Source organism: Puma concolor, chromosome E1, assembly GCF_028749965.1.
Source record: "Puma concolor isolate L17-30 chromosome E1, mPumCon1.1.hap2, whole genome shotgun sequence".
Lineage (NCBI taxonomy): Eukaryota > Metazoa > Chordata > Mammalia > Carnivora > Felidae > Puma > Puma concolor.
In genome coordinates this window covers 48,109,637-48,135,435 of record NC_141680.1, presented here as the reverse complement: position 1 = coordinate 48,135,435, position 25,799 = coordinate 48,109,637, and the positions used below count along the sequence as shown (strand labels likewise).

Sequence of the window (25,799 nt, the reverse complement as noted above, 5' to 3'; positions counted from 1 at the left end):
AATCAAAGCTTCTAAACCAACGGGAAAGCAGAATGTAAGTTAAGGAGACAAGAATGTCTCTCATGGTGCTATATTGCCTAAAGGAGAAAATTAAAACCATCACTTGGATGAGTGTCAGCTCTACCATAACTCAATTAAAGAAGCTATGAGGCAGACCCAAAAATTCTCAAACAAGGAACAGACCCAGAGAGGACTGTGCTCAAAGGCCTAATTTCACCACCTTTAGAGAAAAGATCTTTGAAAGACTAAGCAAATATTACAGACAGACTGTATGGCTGTCACTAAGCCCTTGCCAAGGTGAGTAGAGAGAACCTGCCAGGCCTTAGCATCTTATATCAGCAAGAAAATAGCAGGGGCACCTGTGTGTACTGGAAAGGCAGGTACCCAATCTATAGCCTAGTTTTGGAGAGAGATGGGGAAGGCCTGCAAGCAGCAATTTTAAACAATGCTGGAAAAATCAGTGTCCCTGTAATGACTTTTTACCACCTCAATAAGCCTTTGCACAATAACCCTTTATATACCCACCTCAGATGACTGAGGGGGCAATAATGTATCAAGATGATTTGGAGAAAATAAACATATGGCATTCCCTATTCAGAAACTATCAAGAGAAAGACTAATTAACTGTTAATAAGTATGAATTTTATCACTGAGGTAAATGATTATCCAAAAATGTACGGAGTTTGTATAGAGGTACTTTCATAAATATAGATTGATAAAAACCTCATACATGTCCTTAACAGCATTAAATAGAATATCACAGAGCAACAAGAGTGATCTTTAAACTATGATCACAGTATTCATTATTGTTAGTGCATAATCAACAGCTTCTAGCCCTAAACCACTGAGGCAAAATCTAGGAGGAGTGGAGGTCATCAGAGTTCTGTACGTGTATCTGAAGCAGTCTTGATTTACATACCCTTAAAACTTGAGCCACTGCTCCCAAATAAGAGTGGAATATTGGTATAAAGTGGGAAGATTTGTAGCATCCTATAGCAGTAAAGGAGAGAAAGTGAACACTTCTCATAGGGAAAACTAAAGGTAATGATGTTCTCTATTCCAGGAATGTCAGAAATTATATCACTAACTAATGGGATATTGTATAAGGGACTACAGTACTCCAGTAAATGGGTTTTGCAAACAGCTGTATACTATCTCAGAAGTAATATCTAATGATTCAGAGGGATACTTGCCAGCTTATATGGTACAACCAAACCAGGGCCAGAACTGGCAGGGAAAAGAAGGGAGAGTAACCATCCCTGCCTGCTAACTGACACTAATAAGCAAAGATGAGCCAGTAGTGCTCCAAGTGGGAGCAGAGAAGAGCCTCATTCACCGACCACGTTTAACAACACATATCACCATCCCACAAGTGAGGAGGACAGAATAATCTTAACAAGAGGGAGCGGATACTTAATGCTCCTTAGGCATTAAGGGGTCCTTAGTTACTTCTCAAAGAAAAGGAAGACACCTCCCACTACCACACATGGAAGCAATGAGTTCCCTTTCACATACTCTAATGCAGAAGCCTCAGTTTGTGGATTGTGCCTGCGATATATCTAGGACAAGGGTATGAGAATGGTATCAGTACTGCAGAAGGACAGGAGAAGGGTAGAGAGAACGCAGAGTGTGAAGGGCTGGGAAGAAATCACAGTTCAGTTATAGAATGAAACACTTCCTCTGGACCAGAGAGTCCAACCAAAATTCTGATCTATGAACTGAGGATGCCCAGAAAGGACACTTTCTATGTGGCCTGGCAATGCCACATAGTGTCAGTGGGGCATACACTCTACTGACTAAAGGCAAAAGAAGTATTCCATTTTACAAGGAGTCACAGGATTCAACTAAGGGGAAGAGAGTAACAGGACTGAGTCTTCTCCTCTACTGATGCAAGCCATTTAATGGTTATTGGTCTATTCGGGTTTTCTATTTCTTGAGTCAATTTTTGAAAAATGTTTTTTAAGCCATCTATTCCCTCTAAGTATTAAAACAGGCTTAAAACAGTCCTATGAGCAGGAACCAAAAGAGTTTACTACAGAATGGAAGTAGTAAACTACTCTACTCACCACTCTTTCATATTTTCCATCTCTTTACCTGCACTGCACTCTGGCAATTTCTTCAAACCTATCTGCAAATCACTAATTCTCTCTTTAGACATTTCTACTTTGTAATTTAGTGAAATATGCAGTGAACCAGAAAGGAACCTTAATGTAAACTACAGGCTTTGGGTAATAATGATGTGTCAATGTAGGTTCAATTTTAACAAATGTGTACAACTGTGGTGTGGGTTGCTGACAGTGGGGAAGGATGCATGTGTGGGGACAGGGAGTACACGAGAACTTTTGTATTTTTTGCTCAATTTTGTTGTGAATCCAAAACTGCTCTTAAAAATAAAGTTTATTAATTGCTTTTTTAAAGTAGGAAAGAAGGACCAGAAAGAGGATCAAATAATAGGGAAATGATCAAATTCTGGACATATACCATGGCATGACATATTCCATGAACCATGGAATACTATGTACAGTTTAAACAATGTGCAGTGCATCTATTTCAAGATTAAAAATTCTCCAAGTTTTATCCTTAAGTGAAAAGAAATCACAGAGTAATATGTAAAGTATGGCCTTATTATAATTTTTAAAACTATGAGTTTATAGACATATGTATGTATGCATGTGTGTGTGTATATATATATATAGATAGATATATACGTTAGAACTGTCAGAAAATGTACATAAAAATTTACAAAGGTTCCAACATAAAATAAGTACAGTATTAAAAGGGATATAAAGGTAAAATTTTTATAAATACACTTTTTAACTTAAAAAATAATAATAAATGAAATTCAGTGTGGCATGTACTACATTCACCATCTCTGTCTAGTTCCAAAACATTTTAATCACCCCCAAAGTATTTATTTATTATTGTCAGTAAAAATTTTTAATTATTAAGTCAGTATAAATTTTCTGTGAATCCCACAAAACAAATAAGATCTCTAAGAGTGAAGGATCAGAGAGCACTCTAGAAAAATCTTTGCCTTTCAAGTTGACTGGCTTCTCACTGAGTATCCCCCCAACCTACAATGTCTCAATACATATCCAATGGCACTACACCAAAAACAAATCCAAAATCATGAAAACGAAATTTAAAACTTTAGATCCTTTTTAATGTACACATTTTCTAATCAAATATTTTAAAGTTACATTATAGAACTGTTTTGCCACCAGGTTCAGTAAAAGGTCAAATCAACAGAGTATTTACGGAACTACAACTACCACTTCCTGCATCATTTGCTTTCCCTTGGTTTCTCCAAACCATATAATGAACCAGTCCAGCAGGACTGTGAAGTTAAAATTAACCTGCTATTTTAGAGGACTAAGTCCAGGCACTAAGCATTCTTATAAATAACATGAAGAAACAACCAAAACACACATACACACAGTAAAAACTTTATTTTAGTAACACGTTAGCTAAAATTCTTTACAAATTATACTCTTGGGCTTACGAAAGCTTCTCTACTTCTAACACATGTGAAATACAGATGGGGAAGGCTGCCTCAAATCTTTTTCTAGTCTTAATCTACAAATAAAATTTAAAATAAAATGTCTTCTGATCTTCTAGTTATTCAATGTTCATTATGAACAAAGTATAAGGCCTTGAGAAGGCACTGGAGAAAAAAATTTTTAAGTTAATAATAGTTCTTGCCTAAAAGGAGCATCCAGTCTGGTAATGAGAGTTAAGGAAAACCGAAGACGAGTACAATTAAAAATAGAAGGTGCTAGTAGCACAAGAGAAATACAAAGAGTGTTGGGAGTTTATAAGAGAGTTTAAATAAACAAACAGTTCTGAAGTGTCTACTAACATGCTCAGAGTCATGCTGGGTACCACGGATAGCAACAGTGAACTGCTCTCAAGAAACTTACAGCCTAGGGGCAAGTTTCAGTCGATGGAGCCCATGGCTCTTGATACTGGGGTTATGAGTTCAAGCCCCATGTTTCATTTGGAGATTACTTAAAAATAACATCTTTAAAATATATATATATATATATAAAGAAAGAAAACTCACAGCCTAACAGAGAAGTAAGAGACCTTACAGATGGTTTCATATAATGTAAAATTCAGCGACAGAGGTATTCTCAAAATGCTGGGTAGTATAAAAACTACAAATGCTTATCTACTCCACCTTTAGATAGATGAAAATAATCTTAGTGAATTTAAATAAAATTATTCTGCTGGCTTGTGGGTTAAAAAATTACTTAAAGGGGGCGCCTGGGTGGCGCAGTCGGTTAAGCGTCCGACTTCAGCCAGGTCACCATCTCGCGGTCCGTGAGTTCGAGCCCCGCGTCGGGCTCTGGGCTGATGGCTCAGAGCCTGGAGCCTGTTTCCGATTCTGTGTCTCCCTCTCTCTCTGCCCCTCCCCCGTTCATGCTCTGTCTCTCTCTGTCCCAAAAATAAATAAAAAAAAACAAAAAACAAAAAAACGTTGAAAAAAGAAAAAAAAATTACTTAAAGAAAAAAAGTATAAACGGCATCCTCTCATCATATTCCCTATTTTAAAAATAATCACAAAAATCATTATCTTTATAAGCCTGGTTATTTAGACCTACGGAGAGTGTTTAGGGCAGTTTATGCAAGACACCAAGTATCAAATAAAGATAAACATTCTTAATGTCAAAACACTAATAGAACTTAAAACTAAGAACTGGAATCCATCTATACAAATACATCAATTTCTTTTAATCCCCAGTAGGTATTCAGAGATACAGCTTTAACTAATATAAAGTAAAACTTTTACTGATATGGGCTCAGATAGAGTCCAAAGTTAAGTATAGGAAAAGGTAAAATGTCAAACTGAAGGGGGAGCAAGGGAAGACGAAGATTTAGTAAATGTTGGGTCAAGAGGCAGAGGTTGTCATTAAAGAAAGAAATGGCAGATGGAGTTGATGGATTCCTACTGTTGCCTACATACAAAAATAAATTCTAGATGTATTAAAAATATAGAAATAAAATATTAAAAACCTAAGCCATAAAAATAGTAGACTTGCAGAATAGAAAAACCCATTGTAAAATTTTGTGCAAAATCACATGATAAAAACCAGAAAGCTTATGGAAAAAATGGGGTTGAGAACACAACACTCAAAACTATGTCAGTAATGAATAAAAAAACAAAAAACAAACAAAAAAAACAAAAAACCACCAGCAGTAAGAACCTAAAACCACAGTAGCACAATTTTACACAAATTAAATGGCTAAGAAAGAAATACTACAATAAATATGGCACTTTACCTTGAAAAAGACCTGAGATTTGTTCGTGGAAGTGTCAGAAGGGTTTTAACTTGGAAGTAGATGTGAAGGAGGGTGGAAAAAGTGTTATCAGATGCCATATATAAAGTTGTAATACCTAATGTGGATGGGTGTAACTCACAACCTACAAGGTAAACTGAGATAGCCGGTACATGTTTGAGATGTGTGCATTTTGTATATTCCCATGCAACCTGTTTCAGTGGGGTACAGTTTTTTACATTTACCATGTATTTCTCACAGAGGAAATTGTGCTTAAGCATGAGAAATTCCCATTAAGGTCAAATCATTCCCTGATATATCAATCACATTAAAATAATTCACATTTTCAAAATAAGTGATATAACAGAAGTGAGTATATTAGTACTTATGTCCACCAAAAGACTCAAATCTCAATCCTTAAAGTGTTGACAATGGAAAATACTTTGCTGTTTTCTAACGAGCATTCTTAGAAAGCAATGACTGGATAATCTTAGACACTGCAATAATCTAAAACCAAATGAACACTGTCAATAAACTCACACTTTATGGGCAGTTAGCAGAATAGCTACACTGTCATTAAGAAGATCAAAATAAGTTTAACTACAAGAACACTTTGATAACTATAATGATTATAGTAAGAAATCAACTACTCTTATCAAGATACCTGTCTTGCAAAGCAATTTTTTATGATTCCATCATGATATATGGACCAAAGTCAAATCCATTAATCCTCCAAACATGAACCATCCTCAAATTTTCAAAAATGTTACTTAAATCTTTACTTGGCTTCTATGCTACTCCCCGCTATCTACTTTGGACATTTAAAGATAATGCCAGGACCAACCTCCAATTTCTAAACCTGACAGACATAGGAAACAGAAGATATCAGAAGAGAAACCAGGCTTGACAAGAAGATGGCTCAGTAATGGATGTGAGGCAGATTATTTAACTATCCCCAGAATTTTCACCAAATCAGAACCAGCTTTAGAAATCAAGTTTCCCGGGGTGCCTGGGTGGCTCAGTCGGTTGAGCGTCCGACTTCGCTCAGGTCACGATCTCACGGTCCGTGAGTTCGAGCCCCGCGTCGGGCTCTGTGCTGACAGCTCAGAGCCTGGAGCCTGCTTCAGATTCTGTGTCTCCCTCTCTCTCTGGCCCTCCCCCCGTTCATGCTCTGTCTCTCTCTGTCTCAAAAATAAATAAATGTTTAAAAAAAAAAAAAAAGAAATCAAGTTTCCCAATATGTCTTTTTTTTTTTTAATGTTTATTTATCTTTGAAGGAAAGAGAGACAGAGTGTAAGCGGGGGAGGGGCAGAGAGAGAGGAAGACACAGAATCCAAAACGGGCTCCAGGCTCTGAGCTGTCAGCGCAGAGCCTGACGTGGGGCTCGAACTCACAAACTGCAAGATCATGACCTGAAGTTGAAGTCGGTCGCTTAACCGACTGAGCTACCCAGGCGCCCCCCAATATCTGTCTTTAATCAACACTCTCATATTTGATTCTTTCTTAACACCAAACAAAACAGTTAATTGTATTAGTATAATGGCAAGGATTGGGGCTTGGGGACATTCCCCACAGCCACTTAACTAGTTTTCTGAGTGTGAGCAAACTAATTAGCCTTTCAAAGACTCCATTTCCTCATCTGCAAATTGAGGCTAATAATATGAAAGTGACTTGGGGCGCCTGGGTGGCTCATCAGTTAAACATTCCACTTCAGGGGCGCCTGGGTGGCTCGGTCGGTTAAGTGTCCGACTTCGGCTCAGGTCATGATCTCACGGCCCATGAGTTCGAGCCCCACGGCAGGTTCTGTGCTGACCGCTCAGAGCCTGGAGCCTGTTTCAGATTCTGTGTCTCCCTCTCTCTCTGTCCCTCCCCTGTTCATGCTCTGTCTCTCTCTGTCTCAAAAATAAATAAACGTTAAAAAAAAAAAAAAGATTAAAAAAAAAACACATTCCACTTCAGCTCAGGTCACGATCTAATGGTTTGTGGGTTCGAGCCCCACGTCAGGCTCTGTGCTGACAGCTCAGAGCCTGGAGCCTGCTTTTGATTCTGTGTCTCCCACTCTCTCTGCCCCTCCCCCACTCACGCTCTCACTCTCAAAAATGAATAAATGTTAAAAAAAATTAAAAAATAAAAATAAAAATAAATGAAAGTGACTTTCCATTCATATGTTGTGAAAATTAAGGCAACTAAAGCACTTCAGCACAGTCTGGCACCTACTACGCAATTGTTAAACATTAAAGTGTGAACTGAAAATCAGTATTCATTGGAGACACAAACCATCATCCATTTTTCCCGTATCTTCTGATCATCAATTTCCTAAACTCCTTAGTTCTTGATTTATAACATGTCTCTTACACTGGCTGCCTACTTCTTTTTTAAAATGCTACTTTCCTGGAAGTAGACTTTTGCAGAAGTAAAATAATTTCTCCTAGCTTCCCTGAAATAAAGTTCAAGGGAAAGTCTACACGTAAACCATGGCTTCTTTTCTCCATCTTGAAGGAAAGTAGAATATTACCCTTGCTTCCTTCTGTCTCTACGTTCAGATCCCGGGCATGCTGAACAACTACAGTTGGTGGTGATTTGGTCTCTTAAAGAAATGTCAGAGCTGTGCCTGAGTGCTGGATTTGTAAATCTGGGATACCTAAATCATACTCAGTGAGAATCATTTTACTATTTTTTCCTAATTATGTAGCCCTAATTGTATATCATTTAAATTTTTTTTCCTTATCTATTTTCCTTTAAATTCCTGTATTTGGGGCTATAACCCAAAACAATTATATACCTTAATACACGATCTCACTATACACCAACTGCATTTAACTTCAAAAATCATTCTTACACATGAACACCATTGCTATTCTCAACATGTAACCAGAGAAAACCTCATTATAGTATGAGCAAAGCTTAAGTGCCAAAGAAAACCTATAAAAAAAGATTTAAAGCAAGAAAGTAGGTCCAGTCTAAGACATCCTGAGAATGAGGTAATCTGATTTCTCATATATATGTCCCATATCTTGCAAGAAAAATTATTACACTAAGTAAAAAAAAAAAAATTACAGGTGAGTCAAAAAGACTGTGTTCAGTGGAGACTTACTTAATTCACTGTAACAAGGGTGGAGGATATCAATCTAACATACTTTTTAATTATGTGACAGGTGACTTCTCTTATTAATATGTTTTAGTCTCCTGCCCCCAGCCTCCCCTAAAAAAAAAACCCACTTTCTCTCCACTGGATTGTATGTTTACTCCTCACTATACATCACCACAGTAGTAGATAACAGTTTTTGAGAAGCTTACCACATGCCAAAAACTGTGCTAAGCACTTTCGGTGCATTCATTCACTTCACCCGAAATTACTGACATGAGTCTTTTACAGACAAAAAAACTGAGGCTTCAAGGGGTCAAATAACTTGTCACAAATCATACAGCTGGCAAATAAACAAGTCAGAATGTGAACTCAGGTCTGTCAGACTCCAAAACCTGTGCTTCAAATCATGTACTATGAGGTAATGTTTTTCCCTAAATTCATCTTTGTATCTCTAGCAAGTTGCTCATTATCGCCCAAGTTAACATTCAATAAATATTTTCTGAAAGAGTGGTAAGTTTAGTTTAATTATTCTGGCATTCGAAGTCCCTCATCGGGAGAGATGAGGAAATTCCCATTATTCCTTAATGCAAACCACCACCTCCCCAACCAAACTATGATCAATGGGATTTGAACCCTGGCAGTGGGAGAAGGCAGAGGAAGAGAAGAGAACTTAGGTTCTTCTCTCAGTGTAAATAATAATTTCTACTTGTTTTAATATCTCTACCTATACATATCTTCGACATGTTTGTAAGCTAAACAAATACACTTTAATGAGTAGTTATCAGTAAGGCTACAAAGAAGAATAATGTGGTCCAAACAAGTATATGAAGTACCAGAATTTGCAAATAAGAAATTAAAAAGATATAAAGCAAAATGGGGAACCTTTTGCCAGTATGAGAACAAGTTTATTTTTAATAAAAGCATTTATCAAAATATCAAATTGGTGACACTTTATTATTTGAGATATTAGATTTTTTTCGGTCAGACACACTAAGAATATTAATATTTAGGCAGGTGGTGATTATAAATCACAGAACACTAATGAATTCAGAAAAGAAACCTGAAATGATCTGCCTTATGACAATTCCCAGGTTATTAAACATTATTATATTTAGTTTAATTTGAAAAGCCAACTACAGTCCTTGTAAGATGCTGCGATAATTCTCTATCTGAGCAGATCTCAATAAAACTACATACGCCATTCACAGTTTATCTTGATTCTGATACAAGAATCTCATCATTTTTATATATCCAAAAGATCAAGCAGCAGGAAACCTCTTGTATTCGCTGTATTTAAAAAAATAAATAAATAAATAAATAAACGTGGGTCGCCTGGGTAGCTCAGTCGGTTAAGCGTCCAACTTCAGCTCAGGTCATGATCTCACGGTCTGTGAGTTCGAGCCCCGTGTCGGGCTCTGTGCTGACAGCTCAGAGCCTGGAGCCTGCTTCAGATTCTGTGTCTCCCCCTCTCTGCCTTTCCATCACTCATGCTCTGTCTGTCTCTGTCTCCTAATAATAAATAGACGTTAAAAAAATTTTTTTAAACCAATAATGTTTCTTGGGGTTCAAGCTTGCTTCGGATTCTGTGTCTCCCACTCTCTCTCTGCCCCTCCCCCACTCATGCACTGTCTCTCTCTCTCTCTCTCAAAAATAAATAAACATTAAAAATAAATAAATAAATAAACCAATAAACGTTTCTAAAAGAGCATCACATTCTAAAAAATATCTTAAATACTATTTACACAAAATCGGGGCACCTGGGTGGCTCAGTCAGTTGAGCCTATATCCAGGTTTCTTTGTTTCTGGAAGAAGTTCAATTTTTAAGCCACTGTACTTGAGTTTCTGCTACATGCAGCTGAACACAACCCTAATATAGAATGTAAAAGCACCTAGGAAAAGAATCTAATACCCAGAAGACCAGTAAAGGCAATTATCTCACAAAACTTCTCATTTAACAGAATGTGTTCAATTATTCATCAGTAGTGTTAAATTATTCATCAGTAAAGCAATGAAACAGTGGGATGTCAACTAACACACGTGCGCACACACACACAACCTAGTTATTAAAAACTGAGGTATCAAAAATTCTATCAGCAGAGAATCAAAGAATGAATAGTTTTAATCAAGAAAGGTGTCCTTGGTGAGGTACAAAGAAGAAAAAATCACACTTGAAAGTTTTATTATATAAGTTCATTCACCTAATACTTACAGCATACCCACACCACAATGTGCATGCCCAAATGCTATTGAATGAAGTATATGAATTTGAGACAGTTTAAAAATTAAATGGATTAATAAAAGTCCAAATAAGGGGAGGGGCTCACAACTAAAACTAAGAATTCTATTTCAGATAAAGTGAAATTTCAAATGGACAGTTAATGACAACTAAAGATTAAGAAAAAGTTTAGTCACTTTTTAAAATAACAGCCAGAACTCTTACCTTAAAATAATGAAATAAGTTACCAAACGATACCTGAAAAATAATACTACCAACATAAAATTCTGGATCAGAATGTAGTATAGAATGTGATATGAAACAAAATAGTCAGAATAGATAAGTAATACAATAATCAGGGAAAGGGGCAAAGAAAAGGTGAAGACAGAGCAAGACAGAATCAGAAGATTAAACTAGAGATAAAAAAGAGAGGTGAAGTTTTAAGGACAACTTATATTTACAACTTAAAACCCCACTCACCCACACCCAGTCAGATCCCTATCTACCAGATAAGCTAACTTATTTATTATCACTTTTTAAAATGTTTATTCATTTGGAGGGGGGTGGTGGAGGCAGAGAGCTAGGGAGACGCAGAATCTGAAACAGGCTCCAGGCTCCAAGCTGTCAATACAGAGCCCAATGCAGGGCCTGAACCCACGAACTGTGAGATCATGACCTGAGCCGAAATCAGACACTTAACTAAGACACTCAGGTACCCCTATTATCACTTTTAAATCTCTTTCTCTACAAAATCCCAGTCTTCCTCCTTAATATTAGCCTTTCCTTCTCCTTGTGAGTCTTACAAGATCTATTAAAATCCTACTTTTCCTACCAATTTTTTTATAATCTTGACATGCATTCATAACATTTAAAACAATTTCTCTGAATATACTTTTACAGTAAATGAAATTTCAGTTTTCCTTTCTGATTATGAGGCATGCTGAAGTTTGAGAACCAATGCTCTAAACTGAGAAAAATATTTAAGCCTTAAGATTTAAAGAGATCTGAGTTCCAGATATGACTAACTCATTCAACTCATTCAACAAGTAATTACTGGTTATTTATTATGTGGCAAATGCTATTCTACACAGATACAGCAAGGAACCAGTCAGCAATCCTTGCTTTTAGCAAGCTTAGAGTCTATATAAGTATTTATGTAAATAAATAAGTAAAGATAGTATGTCAGATAAACCCTGTGAGGGGGCAAAAAAAGGCAGGGAAAGGAGACGGGAATATTGGGGGCTGAGAGAAATCAAGATTGGAGGCTTGTAATAATTGTAAACTGGATAAACACAAACCTGAAAGTGATGATGAAATAAACTATGCAGATGCCTGGGGAAAGAAAATTTTGGCAGAATAGTAAAAGCAAAGGTCATAAGCCAGAAGCACGCTCAGGTTATTCAAGGAACAGCAAGAAGGCCTCTGTAGCTAAAACCCAGTGGATCAGGGGCAAGAGACAAGGGTTAGAAAAGTAGGTGAGTTCAGAGAATTGAATGGAGCCACAATGTGTAGGGCCTTACTGTAAGAACTTTACCTTTTATTCTTAGTGAGATGAAAATTCACAGGACAGATATTAAGAAGAGTAAAAAACATGATCTGGCAAATTTTTAAAAGATCACTCCAGCTGCTATTTTGAAGAGAAACTATAGAAGCAAACCAATAAGGTGGCTACAGCAATTTAGGTAAGTGAAATCAGTAGCTCAGACCTGGGTAGAAACGGTCAGTAGCAGTCAGATTCTAGGTAGGTTTTGAAGGTAGCCAATAGATCTCCTGACAGATTGAATATGGGGAGTGAACAAGAAATCAAGGATGATTCCAACATTCCAAACAAGTACAAGGATGGAGTTTCTACAACAAGATGGAAAAAAAACTGCAGGTAGAATAGTTAGGGGGAAGAGGGAAAGGATAGTGAGTAGTTTAATTTGGGGGAAAATGTGCTTGAAATGTCTATTTGATGTCCAAGTAAAAATGTCAAGTAAGCAGCTAGATATATGACTTTGGAATTTGGGAAATAAATCTGGATTGGATACATACACCTGGGAGTTACCAGCATACAGACAGTAAACAGAGACATAAGACTGAGTGAGATCATCAAGGGAGTGAATACAGACTGAGATCACATGAAATCTTCTTCTAGATATGACTATTGTATTTAGGAACACAGAGGTCACTGAGGTCCTTGATAAGAGCAGTTTCACTGGAGTAGAAAGGGTAAGTATCTGTTTAGGAGTTCAAAAAGGGATATACTCCAACAATATAAAAATACTTACACAAAAGATTATTTATCACAGTATTTTTTTATTGCAACATACTGGAAACTAGGTAAATATCCAAATATACGAGATCAAATAAATAAATCATGGCCCATATACACAATGAAGTACTATATACAATTGTAAAAAAAAAAAAAAAGGAAATAACATCTCTGTAACATAAAATTATTTTCAAGGTATATTGTTAAGTAAAAAACAGCAAAATGCAAAAGAGTAGTATACTATGCTATGTTTTTTGTAAGAAAGAGGAAATAAAAATATGCATGTATATGCAAATTTTTTTTTTTTTTTTTTTTTTTTTTTTTGGGACAGAGAGAGACAGAGCATGAACGGGGGAGGGGCAGAGAGAGAGGGAGACACAGAATCGGAAACAGGCTCCAGGCTCTGAGCCATCAGCCCAGAGCCCGACGCGGGGCTCAAACTCACGGACCGCGAGATCATGACCTGGCTGAAGTCGGACGCTTAACCGACTGCGCCACCCAGGCGCCCCTATATGCAAATTTTTTAAAAGAATAAACACAGGAAGGATAAGCCAAAAACATTTGACAATCAGGCAATAAAACAGAGAGAAATCTTCTGCATTTCAGAAAGCTGGGGACTCAGTTTCTGAGAGATCTCTGAAAACTTGCCAATATTCAGATACTAAGCTCTCCAGACAAGAGAATCCTGACACCACCTTCAATATATTTGAAGCCAATGGTGAAATGAAATTAACTAGGCAACAATAAAGCCCAGTTACAGGTCAAAGATAAATCAGATTGACCAAGCATCCTACTCTAGTTAGTTGCTAGACACAAGCAGCAGCATGCCCCTCTATGGAGGTGAATATTATTTACCTAGGTCTCTACTATTCTTTTATACAAAATGGCTAGCATACAATAAAAAGTAAGACATTGCAAAGAAAATGTGACCTGCACTAATAACTTTTTGATTCTCAGCTCCAAATTCATCCTTTTTTTGCCTGTTCTGTGAAAGTGAACCTGAGATCTTTAAATATTTTTTCCTTTGGGGCGCCTGGGTGGCGCAGTCGGTTAAGCGTCCGACTTCAGCCAGGTCACCATCTCGCGGTCCGTGAGTTCGAGCCCCGCGTCAGGCTCTGGGCTGATGGCTCAGAGCCTGGAGCCTGTTTCCGATTCTGTGTCTCCCTCTCTCTCTGCCCCTCCCCCGTTCATGCTCTGTCTCTCTCTGTCCCAAAAATAAATAAACGTTGAAAAAAAAAAATATTTTTTCCTTTGACAGCTCACACAATATTAAGCTTTATAAGAAGTCACTGGACAGACTCTGCAGGAAGAGTTTTGTTTCTGTGTTCCACTGTGCTTGCTCAGCAGACTACTACAGTATGCATGATTTCTCCAGCACCTAGTTCCTGTAGCAAAGCTTCTCCAGCATCAAGTCACTACAGCATGTGCAGCTTCTCTAATGTCCTGTCCCTGGGCTGCATGGCAGCCATGAGTACCCAGCAACCAACACTTTCACCAAACACTCTCCCTATGGTGGTTTTATAGTAGAGTACCTTTGGTGAGACACCTCCCCTTGTATAGTTTTCCTTTGCAAGGCACAGATTTCCAGCAATTCTGGAAGTCAGATTTCCACAAAGTTCTTTCAGTGTGACATCACAGCAATTTCTCTGCCATTCAAGTGAGTCATGGCCGTGCCCTTTCCAACAAAGGCTGGATGTCAGCTCGGTGCTGGAGGGAGCACTCTTCCCTGGACACTCCATCTCACTAAGTCTAGGAGTAGTGGCTTCTCCGTATATCTGCTATTCCTAATTTGTCTTTACTTCTTACTAGCCAATTCCTCGTTATCCATTTCCCTGTTATAGTTAATAACTCTTCATATTAAATACTCACTATTGAAATTACTATGTAGTTTCTCTCTTCTGACTAGATTCAGACTGATACAGAAGCCAGACCAAAAAACACTTAATGTATGATTCCCTGTATATGAAGTGGAAGAATAGACAAAACTAATCTATGGCAGCAGAAGTTTAAAAAAACAACAACAAAAAAAAGGATCTTCTTAATTAGGGGAAGGGAGAGGACTGGATATAAAGAGACAGGAGTAAACTTTCTTAGATGATAAAAATGTTCTATATCTTGTTTGGGGTAATAGTTACATAGATATATATAACTGCTAAAATTCATTATAACATTAACATCTTTGCATCTAATTCTTTGTAAATCATACCTCAAATAAAAGGAAGAAAATAAGGAATCCAAGGCTCCATGGAGAAATGTCTGATTCTACTGCTGGGATAGGAAAGCAAAATTTGAGGCTGGAATATCTTGGTGCTCCAAAAAGTAAAGAAGTGTTCAAAATAATGATCAGTGCATGTAACAAGAAACCAGCCTGAAGCTGCTCCCACTGGGTAAACCAGGAACAATTTGAGCACCAAATAAATGACAGAAATAGGTCATAACCCACTAAAAAAAGTAGGAACCCATGAGTTCGTATTGTTAATTAAAGAATGGAAGATGAAGGCTTGGCTGGCTCTTCCATAGCAGAATATTGTGAAATAATAGAAAATACATATATTGGTCTCTGTCCCCAGAGCTCCTAAAACCGTTGTAATGTCCTAAGTGATTCACACACTGGGAGCAACTCTTGTTCTAATATTTGTCTTTGACTGATCCCTGACACAGGGCTCCTAAAACCCTTATAAATTCCTAAATGATGACAGTACTAGGGGTACATCTTCTGTTCTAATGAGGTGACTCTAGGTGGGCTCCTGGATGGCTCTAAGTGGGGGCTGGTCACCAGAAAGACAAACCAGGCTTGGAAGCTTGGAATTTTCATCCTTACTCCACACCCTCCAAAGAAGGTGGGGGGGGGGGGGGGGGTCTAGAAACAAAGTTAGTAATTGATTATGACTACATGAGGAAGCCTCCATAAAGTACCAATAGTGTGGGGTCCAAGGAACTTCCAGACTGGTGAACACATCCACACAAGGAGCATGACACCTAAACTCCACCAGGTCAAAAGCTCCTGCACTTGGGACCTTCCCATACCTCACCCTATGTACCTCTTCATCTAGCTGTCTGTACTCTTTATCATGACCTTTAATAAACTGGTAAGTGTGTCTCCCTGAGTTCTATGCACCACTCTAGCAAATTATGTGAACCCGAGGAGGGAGATCATGGGAACCTCTAATTTACAGCCAGTTGGTCACAAACACAGGTGATAACCTGAGCCTGACACTGGCATCTTAAGTTGGGGTAAGGGAGAGACTCTTGTGAAACAGAGCCCTTACCTGTGAGATCCGACACTATGTTTGGGCAGCATGGTGTGAGAATTGAATTAAATTGTAGGACACTCAGCTGGTGTCAGAGATTGTTTATTTTTGTAAGGAGAAACCCCCACACATTTGGTGACTAGAAGTGTCAGAAATAAAATATTTTGTGTAAATAGTTAAAGTAGACACACAAGAGAAACACAAAGTAGCACATACCTGGTTTTTTCCCTACTTAAGAAGAAAAAAACACTTGATTTTTTCCAATTTAAATATCAACTAATAAATGCAGAAAAAATGGCTGAGTTAGAGAATCATTATTCTGCAGCCATCCTAGTAATAATAGTTAATTCCAGTGAGAATTAGTAATGATACTAAAACAAGTAGGTAAAAGTTGATGAGCAACTTGATTACATACAGTTGATGCTTGAACCACATAGATTTGAACTACATAGGTCCACTTACATATGGATTTTTTTCAATGCAGTATAGTACTACATATGTATTTTCTCTTTCTTAATGATTTTCCTTTTTTAAAATTATTTTTAATCTTTAAAAAATTTTTTTATTTGAGGAGCACCTGGGTGGCTCAGTTAAATGTCCAACTCTTGGTTCTCATGGTTCGTGAGTTCAAGCCCTGCATAGGGCTCAGTGCTGTCAGTGCAGAGCCTGCGTGGGATTTCCTCTCTCTCCCCCTCTCTGCCCCTCCAGTTCTCACACACTCGCTCACTCTCTCTCGCTCGCTCTCTCTCTCAAATAAACTTTTAAAAACAGAAAAAAATTTTTATTTGAGGACAGGTGATAAACAATGTTACATTCATTTCAACATTGTGTACAACATAGAGATTTAGCTTCTCTATACACTGTGCTATGCTGGCTGTAAGAGTAGCTACTGTCACCATATAACATTATGACAATACCACTGACTATATTCCCTATGATGTACCTGTTATTCCCATGACATGTTCATTTCCTTATGATTTTCTTAATGACATAGTCTTTTCTGTAGCTAACTTTATTATAAGAATACAGTATATAATAATACAATATACAAAATATGAGTCAACTGACTGTTCATGTTATTAGTAAGGCTTCTGGTCACACAGGCTATTAGTTAAGTTTTTGGGGAGCCAAGTTATACCCAGATTTTCTACTGCATGAAGGGGTCAGCGTCCCCAACTCCTGCATCATTTAAGGATCAACCGCAATTTCAAAATATCTTCCAATGAATTATTCATATACTACAAAAATAAAATAATGACTGTATAGTAGAAAAAAACTGGTGGACAACACTTGAACCAAATGATCAAAGTTAACATGATCAATAACAGACCCAATCAGAATTATATGCCTCCTGATAGGATGCACCAATAACACACATCATTTATATAGTACCCTGCCCCCAAAATATAAAACCTAAGGAAACAGACAAACCAAGTCAAGGTATAGTCTGCAAAATAACTGGCTGTAATATTCCAAAGTGTCAATGACAAGAAACAAGAGAGGCTAAAGAATTGCTCCAGATTAAATACTAAATCCAATAATGCAATGCTGGAAGGAATACTACAATGAATCCCAGACTTGGCGTGGGGCAGTGTGCAAAATGCTGTAAGGACTTATTAGGGAAAGAAATAAAATCTAAACACAGACTGTGGATAATATATTATACCAACAATAAATACTGAATATTTATATACATATATATTAAATATTTTCTGATTCTGATAATTATATGAGGTGTATGAGAATATCCCTGTTCTTAGAGAAAAAAACACCAAAGTATGTTGTGTGTATGTATGTATGTATGTATGTATGTGTGTATTTTAAATTTACATCCAAGTTAGTCAGCATATAGTACAATGGGAGGAGAAAAATGAAACAGCATTATATGCAACTCTTTAAGGGTTTGCTACAAGACAGAACAGCGAAATTAGGTGGTAGTTGGAGGAGAAAGTAAGATCAAGAAGACTTTTTTTTTTTTTTTAACATGAGAGAAGTAACATGTTTGAATGCTGACGGGAATAATCAGAGAAAAAAAACTAAAAGAGGAGAAAATAACTGAAGGAATGTTCTTGAGTAGGCAAGCGTGGATATGATCTAGTGGACGAATGAAGGAACTGCCTTCAGACAGAAGTAGACATAGTACTATGGTAACTGTCAGAATATGCGAATGTAAATGCTGATAAAGGAGTAGATATGACTGTGGAATTCTACAGAAGTTCTCTTCAACTTTTTCAATCAAGTAGGAAGAAAAGTCATTAGCTGAGAAAAAGAATGAAAGTATTACAAGTGAGATGAGAGGGGAAAAAAGAGGGAAAATGTATAAATTCATCATCCATTCATTCTCCCACCTACTAGACTAAGGATATACAGCATGATTATCTGGAAGCATTATGGTTCCACTTGAGGTTTATGGCCATGAATTTAAAATAAAACCAATGAGCAAGGTTGTATGTTTTACACCAACCACATTTCAGCTTCATGGGTGCAGGCATGGAAGAGGTCGTAAGTGGATTTAACCAGGAATGTGGTTTTGGCACAGCAAGAACAATGAATCAAGAGAGAAGAAACGATGTCAAAGGTATGTGCAAGGGAGAACTATGATTATAAGTGACTTGAGTAAGGAAGGGAAAGAAGTTATCAAGAGAAAGAGTCAATGAAATGGTGGCTGAATCACTGGATAAGAGGTCCGAGTGGGGTTAAAGAATTATGGGAGTCAGGGTACTAAAGGGGAAAAGATTAGAAAGATAGCAAGTAGTGGCCAGAGAGTGGGACACATACAACTGAAATTATGGAGAGGTTGCAATTATTATTGCTAGGGAATAAGTTTGGTAGTCATAATGATTTAGAGGAGGTGGAAGACAAGATCACAGAAAGAGATTCAAAAACTGAAATCCAAAGAACTGAAAGATCTGAATGTTGAAAAACTATCTACATGGTTGAAATGACCAAGAATTGAGATCAGAAATAGTACTGTGAGAGAGAAGGGGAGTATAAACAAAATAAAACCAAAAAGTAAGAAGAGGGAAGGAATCCTATGTAATAAAGAAATTTGGCTAGCCTTTGTTCCCAGTTACTGGGGGGTAGGTAGTCTTTAAATCCTAGGAATTTTTTCTGAGTGATAGGAGTGTCTTTGTTATTCATGATGGAACCTGATAGCTTTTGTTAATGAGATGAGTCATAGCGGGCCCCTAAATAGTTTGTGCTAACAAAATGACTCAGGATGGGGGCTGGCTATACCAAAAAGACCAACTATATAATTAGAGGCCTGCCATCCAGTGAGTGGAGGTGGCTGGAGACTGAATTTAATCAGTGGCCAATGATTTAATCAATCATGCCTACATACCAAAGCCTCAATAAAAACCCAGGACACCAAAGTTTGGGTGAGCCTTAGGGTTAGCAATAGTCTATGTACTGTAACACACTGATGTGCCAGAAGAAAGATGTGCCAGGAGGAGGATGTGTCCTGATTCCAAAGGGGGAGGACACCAGAAGCTGCACATTTGAGAGCTTCCTAGACCTTACCCTCTCTCTGTGTCCCTTCTTTTGGCTGGTTCTGTTTTGTATCCTTTTTGCCACAGTAAAACTGTGAGGGAGTAGCAGGAATCCCCACATTTACTTTACAGCCAGTTGGTTAGAAATGAGGATGATTCTGGAAACCCCCAAGCCTGAAGCTGGTATTTGAAGTGAGAGCTGTCTAGTGGAGGACTATGCCCTTAACTTGTGAAGTGTGACCTAACTCCAGGTGGTAACCATCAGAAGTCACTGTATGGGGGTGAACCAGAAAATCCAGTCAACACCAACAGGGTTTGTAGTAAATAAAATGTGATGACGTGAATTTCAAAGCTAAAGAATTTTAGGGAAGAGAATGATTTCAATGCTGAAAAGGGGAATAAAGAGAGTATCTATCTCCATATCCAGTGGCATGAGGGTTGAGAACAAAAAAAGGGAAAGGCATCACTTGAGAGGGCAGAAAGGGAAATAATGTCCTCAGGAAAGATAAAATTCCTAACGCACTACAAGTTTTATAGGCTATGAGATGAGGAGGACTAAGTGAAAGAAATCCACAAAAATAAAGTATCCCGTGACACAGAACAACCAAGTATTTTGGAAGTCGAAGACTTCAAGGAGGAGAGAGTGTAATCAATTCTATCAAATGGTGCTGACAGATCAAGCAAGACAGAGACTGAAAAAGGATCACTGGATTGAGCAAAATGAAAGCCACTGATGACCATAACAAGCAGTTTCAGTGAAACGGTGGGAGAGGAAGCCTGGTTGGGATGGGTTCAAAGAGAATGGAGATCTGACTTTATAGCACTCTGGAAATCAACCAAAGGCATACAACAAAGAAATGTTTATTCAAGCAAACTAGGCAAAATTGGGTAAGAACAATGGAAGCTTGTGGCAATTTTGCCTGGGACTACTCTCATTCTCCTTAATCTTGCCCCCTACAAGTAGTAGCTCAAGCAGGGTGGGCCAGACAAAGAAAACCTGGAGCTTTGCTGCTACTGCAGCAAAGGACTCAATTTAATAGAACTACCAATTAAAGTAGCCATCTTAGTGGCAAGTGAACAGTCAGATTTCCTAGCCTGAGGCTGTCATGCTGTTCAGAGCAAGCAATAACCCAGTGGCCTATCTGGGGATTTAACAGGAAGTTCGAAGTAGTGAGACAGCCATAGGAGTATAATCCCTTCTCATACCCCAAATACAAAGGGTAAATTTTGTAATATGTACATTTTTTATTGTGTCAAGACAATTCAAAGGAAGAAAGGATAATCTTTTCAATAAATGGTGTTGGGGCAACTGGATATTCATTAAAAAAAAAAAAAAACAAAAAAAACCAAAAAACCTCAGATCCTTACCTCACACCACCTCCAAAAATTAACTCAAAATGGATCACAAACCCAGCAACTCCACTCCTAGGAATCTATCCAGAAGACATTAAAACATATATCCACACCAAGCCTTGTACATGAATGACTATAGCAGCATTACTCATAAAAGCCAAAAACTGGAAACAATTCAAATGCCCATCATTTGATGATGGCATTTTGCATCCATACAATGCAAAAATACTCAGCAATAAAAAGGAATGACATACTGACACATGCTCAACATGGATTAACCTCAAAATCATGCTAAGTGTAAGTAGACAGAAGCAAAAGACTGCATATTATAAAACAAAACTACCCACTTATGATTCCATTTATATGAATGTCCAAAGGCCAACTTATTGAAACAGAAAGATGAGTGGTTGCCTAAGGCTAGCGTTAGGAATGGAGATGGAACGCAAATAAGCTCAGAGGAATTTTGGGGAGTGATCACAATACTGTAAAACTGGATTGTGGTGATAACTGCACAATTCTATAGATTTACCTATAATCAGTAAATCATACTGTTACAATGAGTAAATTCTGTAATATGTACATTACACCTCTACACTATTAATTAAACAATTTAAAAAAGAGAGATGGATAAGGTAAACAAAACTGTTTTCCGGAGTCTGGTATAAATGAGAAAAGAAATGGGATAGCAGCCGGAAGGGTTAGTAAGGTCAAGAGAGCATTTCTTTCAAATGAAAGAAATTACAATATGCTCTTAATCTGTTGACAGTGATCCAGAAAAGGAATAACAGGGAAGAACTGCAGGAAGAATGTCCTTGAGAAGGCAAGAAGGGATGGGCTCAAAGGAACAATTGGTGGGAATGACCTTCGATAGAAGAAAAGACAGTTAATTCACAATAACTGGTAAAGATGCAGGTGGTGGGAAGAACGTTTCTATTTTCTTAATAAAATAGAAAGGAAGGTCACCAGCTGAAAGAGAGGATGTAAAGGGAAATGTTGAAGATTTGCATGCAAGGAACAGATATAATCAACTAAGCAAATGGGAGTGTGGAAGAACTAGAATAATAAAGTAGGATAGCTTGGCAGCACTAAAATGAAGTTAAAGTCACTGGGTACTAAGGATTTAAAGTCAACATGACTGTTTTGCTGAGCCATATACAGCTACAAGTGTGCAGATGTGAAAAAGGAGGGTTGGTTTTAACCAGGATCGGGTTTTACCAGGCCAAGCACAACCAAGGGAAAGAGATGAAGAGGGTTGAGGATAGATGCAGAAGAGCAATTATAATCAGAATTCAGCAAGTTAGAAAAGGAACTGAGGACATGTATGCCCTGAGGAACAGTGAAAAGGTGGTAAATTAAAGGTCCCAGTGGGGTCAAAGAATCAAGATTGTTGGGTACTTAGAAGTGAGCCAGAAACACTGGAGGTGATAGTTGGAGAGTAAAATGCCAGAAATTATATTATAGAAAATTGTAGCTATTGGTAATAAGGAGTTCTAGAACAGTGACTCTCAATCTTGGCTGCACATTAAAGTCACCTTGAAAAACTGTTAAATATAACATATGAAGCCACACCCCAGATTAACCAAATCAGAATTTCTGGGAGTGAGTCCTAGGCACCTGTAGTTTCTCAAAGCTTCCCAGTTAATGCAGATGCACTGAGGGTTTTAAAAACACCTGCACAGAATATGCCACAGAAGTCAACGGCTGAGGCAAAGGACAAGATCAGCAGAGGAGAGGAAGTGAAGAAGACAGAATACCAGAAGGGTCATCTGTATGGATACTGAAGATACCAATAATCATAACTGGAGTAGTAGAAGAGTACCAGTGAGCCCCCAAAGAAGTCTAGAAGCAACTATGAGAAAGCAAAGAGAACACTTAACCCACATCAATAGGAGGAGCCACCACTTTAGAACTCTATGGGTAAGTATGGCCCTCAGGGGAGAAGTTTTACTTATAGCAAGAAGGTATTCATGTTTAGAGAAGAGGTTAAAGACAAAGGGAGTTTTGCAGATGAACTCCAGAAGGCAGAGAGAAAGAGTTTAATGATCACAAAAGGGTGAAAATTGGGATCAAACAAGAGAGATGAAGGGAAGAGAAGGTCCAAACAAAACTACTAGAGGAGAGTAAGGCCAGGAAATCTCAGAATACAAGCCACCATATTTTTTAACACTACACAAAAACAATCACAGAAAAAGCTCTATGAAATTAGAAGATTTCCTGAACCCAGACATTTTCTAAAAGACTTTTTGAAATTAATTTCAAATAAAAATGAATCACAGAAAGTATCAAGGTCAATTCCATATACTAAGTTACAAGAAGAAAGAATAAGGAGCAGAATAACATCCCTACAGGGGCACTTGGACGGCTCAGTCGATCAGACTCTTGATTTTAGCTCAGGTCATGACCTCATGGTTCATGAGTTCGAGCATCACACTCTGTGTTGACAGCACAGAGCCTGCTTGGGATTCTCTCTTTCTTCTCTCTCTCTCTCTCTCTCTCTCTCTCTCTGCCCCTCCCCTGTTCTCCCTCTCTAAAATAAATAAATAAACATTAAAATAATAACAACATCCCTACAGACAATAAAAGCATACCAGAAAGACGTGCCCACATAAAAGATCAACTCTGTAACATGCCATTTCAAAATTAACTAAAAGACCTTAAGAAAATGACAAAAGACATGAAAGAATAGATCTAAGAATTATAAAAACTCAAAATGAGATGACATGACACAAAATAATTACAAACAAAAGGAAAGAATCATTCCAGAAGACAAGAATGAATAAAAACAGATAATCCCTTAAGAAAAATAGGTTAAAAAAAAGAAAAATTTAAGACTCAAAGAGATCAAAAAGATTTGAGAAAAACTGGCAAATACTGAAAACAGGCAAAGAAGATGGAACATACAGTGATAGGAACCCCTGAAGAAGGAAATCAAAACAAAAAACAGAATAGTAAAAACAGTATGTCAAAAAACTGTCCTGAAATAAATATTTGAAACTACATTTTGAAAGAACAATTTGTACCTGAGAATAACAACTCAGAATCACTAAAATGATTTTACTATACTACTACTAAACATTAAAGAATAAGAAGGGGGGCGCCTGGGTGGCGCAGTCGGTTAAGCGTCCGACTTCAACCAGGTCACGATCTCACGGTCCGTGAGTTCGAGCCCCGCGTCAGGCTCTGGGCTGATGGCTCAGAGCCTGGAGCCTGTTTCCGATTCTGTGTCTCCCTCTGTCTCTGCCCCTCCCCCATTCATGCTCTGTCTCTCTCTGTCCCAAAAATAAATAAACGTTGAAAAAAAAAATTAAAAAAAAAAAAAAAAAGAATAAGAAGGAAAAAAAAGGAGAAAACTGGGATCAGAAAGGGGAAAATACAGTAATATAGGCAGGAGTCCAGGAAATGCAAGATGAATGGGCAGTACTGGCTTTCCCATGATATAAAAGGGACCAAGTGCATAATGAGATTAGATCTGATAATCTCAGACCACATAAGCGTGGCAAGACTGTGTGGGAAATAAAGAACCAGTTACTTATAAAGAAAGGAGAAAGGCATCAAACTTATCAGTTGCACAAGCTTGAAAATGGTGGTATAAGGTATACATGTTATAAAGCAGGAAAAAAAAACAGAATGATGATCCAAGAACACTATCTAGCCAAGATATCATTCACTGATCAAGATAAAAGATGGGCATTTTCACTCAAGCAAGAACTCAGAAATTATGCCACATCCACTGAGGAAATTACTCCAAATGCTTTTCTGGCATCTATTATGACAGCCATGGGTCTCTTTTTTTCCAGTCTCTACCACTCCCAGAGTTGTGGCTGGCAGTATAGAAATGGTCAAATCCAAGAATATTATATACAACCAACCAGTCCTAGAAAGCTTCAAGAAACTTAGATCCTAAGGAATGCATATTTTGCCAACAAGCATGAGAAAGGCCTCAAAATGATTCAGACCAATGTTTCCAAACAATGACCACCAGTACAGAGGTCAACAAGGTGCTCATTAAGCCCAAAGTAATCAAACACAAGATCACAAAAAGTACCAGCCCTAAGTTGGATAGGCTCACCCTTATCCATCCCAGTCTCAGGAAGTATACTTATTTCCATATGTCAAAGGTACCAGGCTTTAGCAACCAAAGTCCTGTAGTTAGGCCAAGGTCAAAGCAGAAAGGCCCCACAAAGTCTCCACAAAGACTCTGGAAAAAAAGGCTTCTGCTTATCACCTTGAGGGTCAAAGAACTGTACAAAACTTGGACTACTATCTGCATGGGCAGGCATTTCCCTATGCTATTTTGTCTAAATACAATACAAAGTCCTCCAACTCATCCAAAAAGAGAGAGATACTCATATAGTTTTTATCTTATAATCTGTTAATATGTTAAATTATGTTACTATTTAACTGTCCCTGCCTTCTTGGAATAAACACTGATGTATTATCTTTTAAACTTTTTTTTTTACATTTATTTTTGATAGAGACAGAGCACAAGTGGGGGAGGGGCAGAGAGAGAAGGAGACAAAGAATACAAAGCAGGCAAAGCAGGCTCCAGACTCCGAGGTGGGGCTCGAACTCACAAACCAGGAGACCATGGCCTGAGCCAAAGTCGGACACTTAACCGCTTAACTGACTGAGCCACCCAGGTGCCCCTGATGTATTATCTTTTAAATATACTACTAGTTTTATTTTGTCAACATTTTATATAGAATGTTTGCTTCTCTGGTCATGAGTAAGAATGGACTAATGTTTGTAACAGGAAAGAAAGAGAGAGAGAGAGAGAGAGAGAGAGAGAGAGAGAGAGAAAGAAAGAAAGAATCTTAATATCCATTAGTTACGTAACAACAGAATAAATTATGGTGTGGTACCCTAT

General features: G+C 37.8%; 2 protein-coding genes across 7 annotated transcripts in view; one reads left to right on the top strand and one right to left on the bottom strand.

The window, feature by feature from the left end:
- TANC2 (tetratricopeptide repeat, ankyrin repeat and coiled-coil containing 2) overlaps nucleotides 1-25,799 on the bottom strand; it is a 377,119-nt gene that overhangs the window by 340,551 nt on the left and 10,769 nt on the right. The window lies entirely within an intron of this gene.
- The window catches only part of LOC147574467 (uncharacterized), a 46,152-nt gene continuing 38,931 nt past the window's right edge, over nucleotides 18,579-25,799 (top strand). Inside the window, exon 1 of the mRNA XM_086685484.1 lies at nucleotides 18,579-18,666. Within this exon, the coding sequence (XP_086541610.1) occupies nucleotides 18,579-18,666 (88 nt within the window). The remainder of the gene's footprint in view (nucleotides 18,667-25,799) is intronic.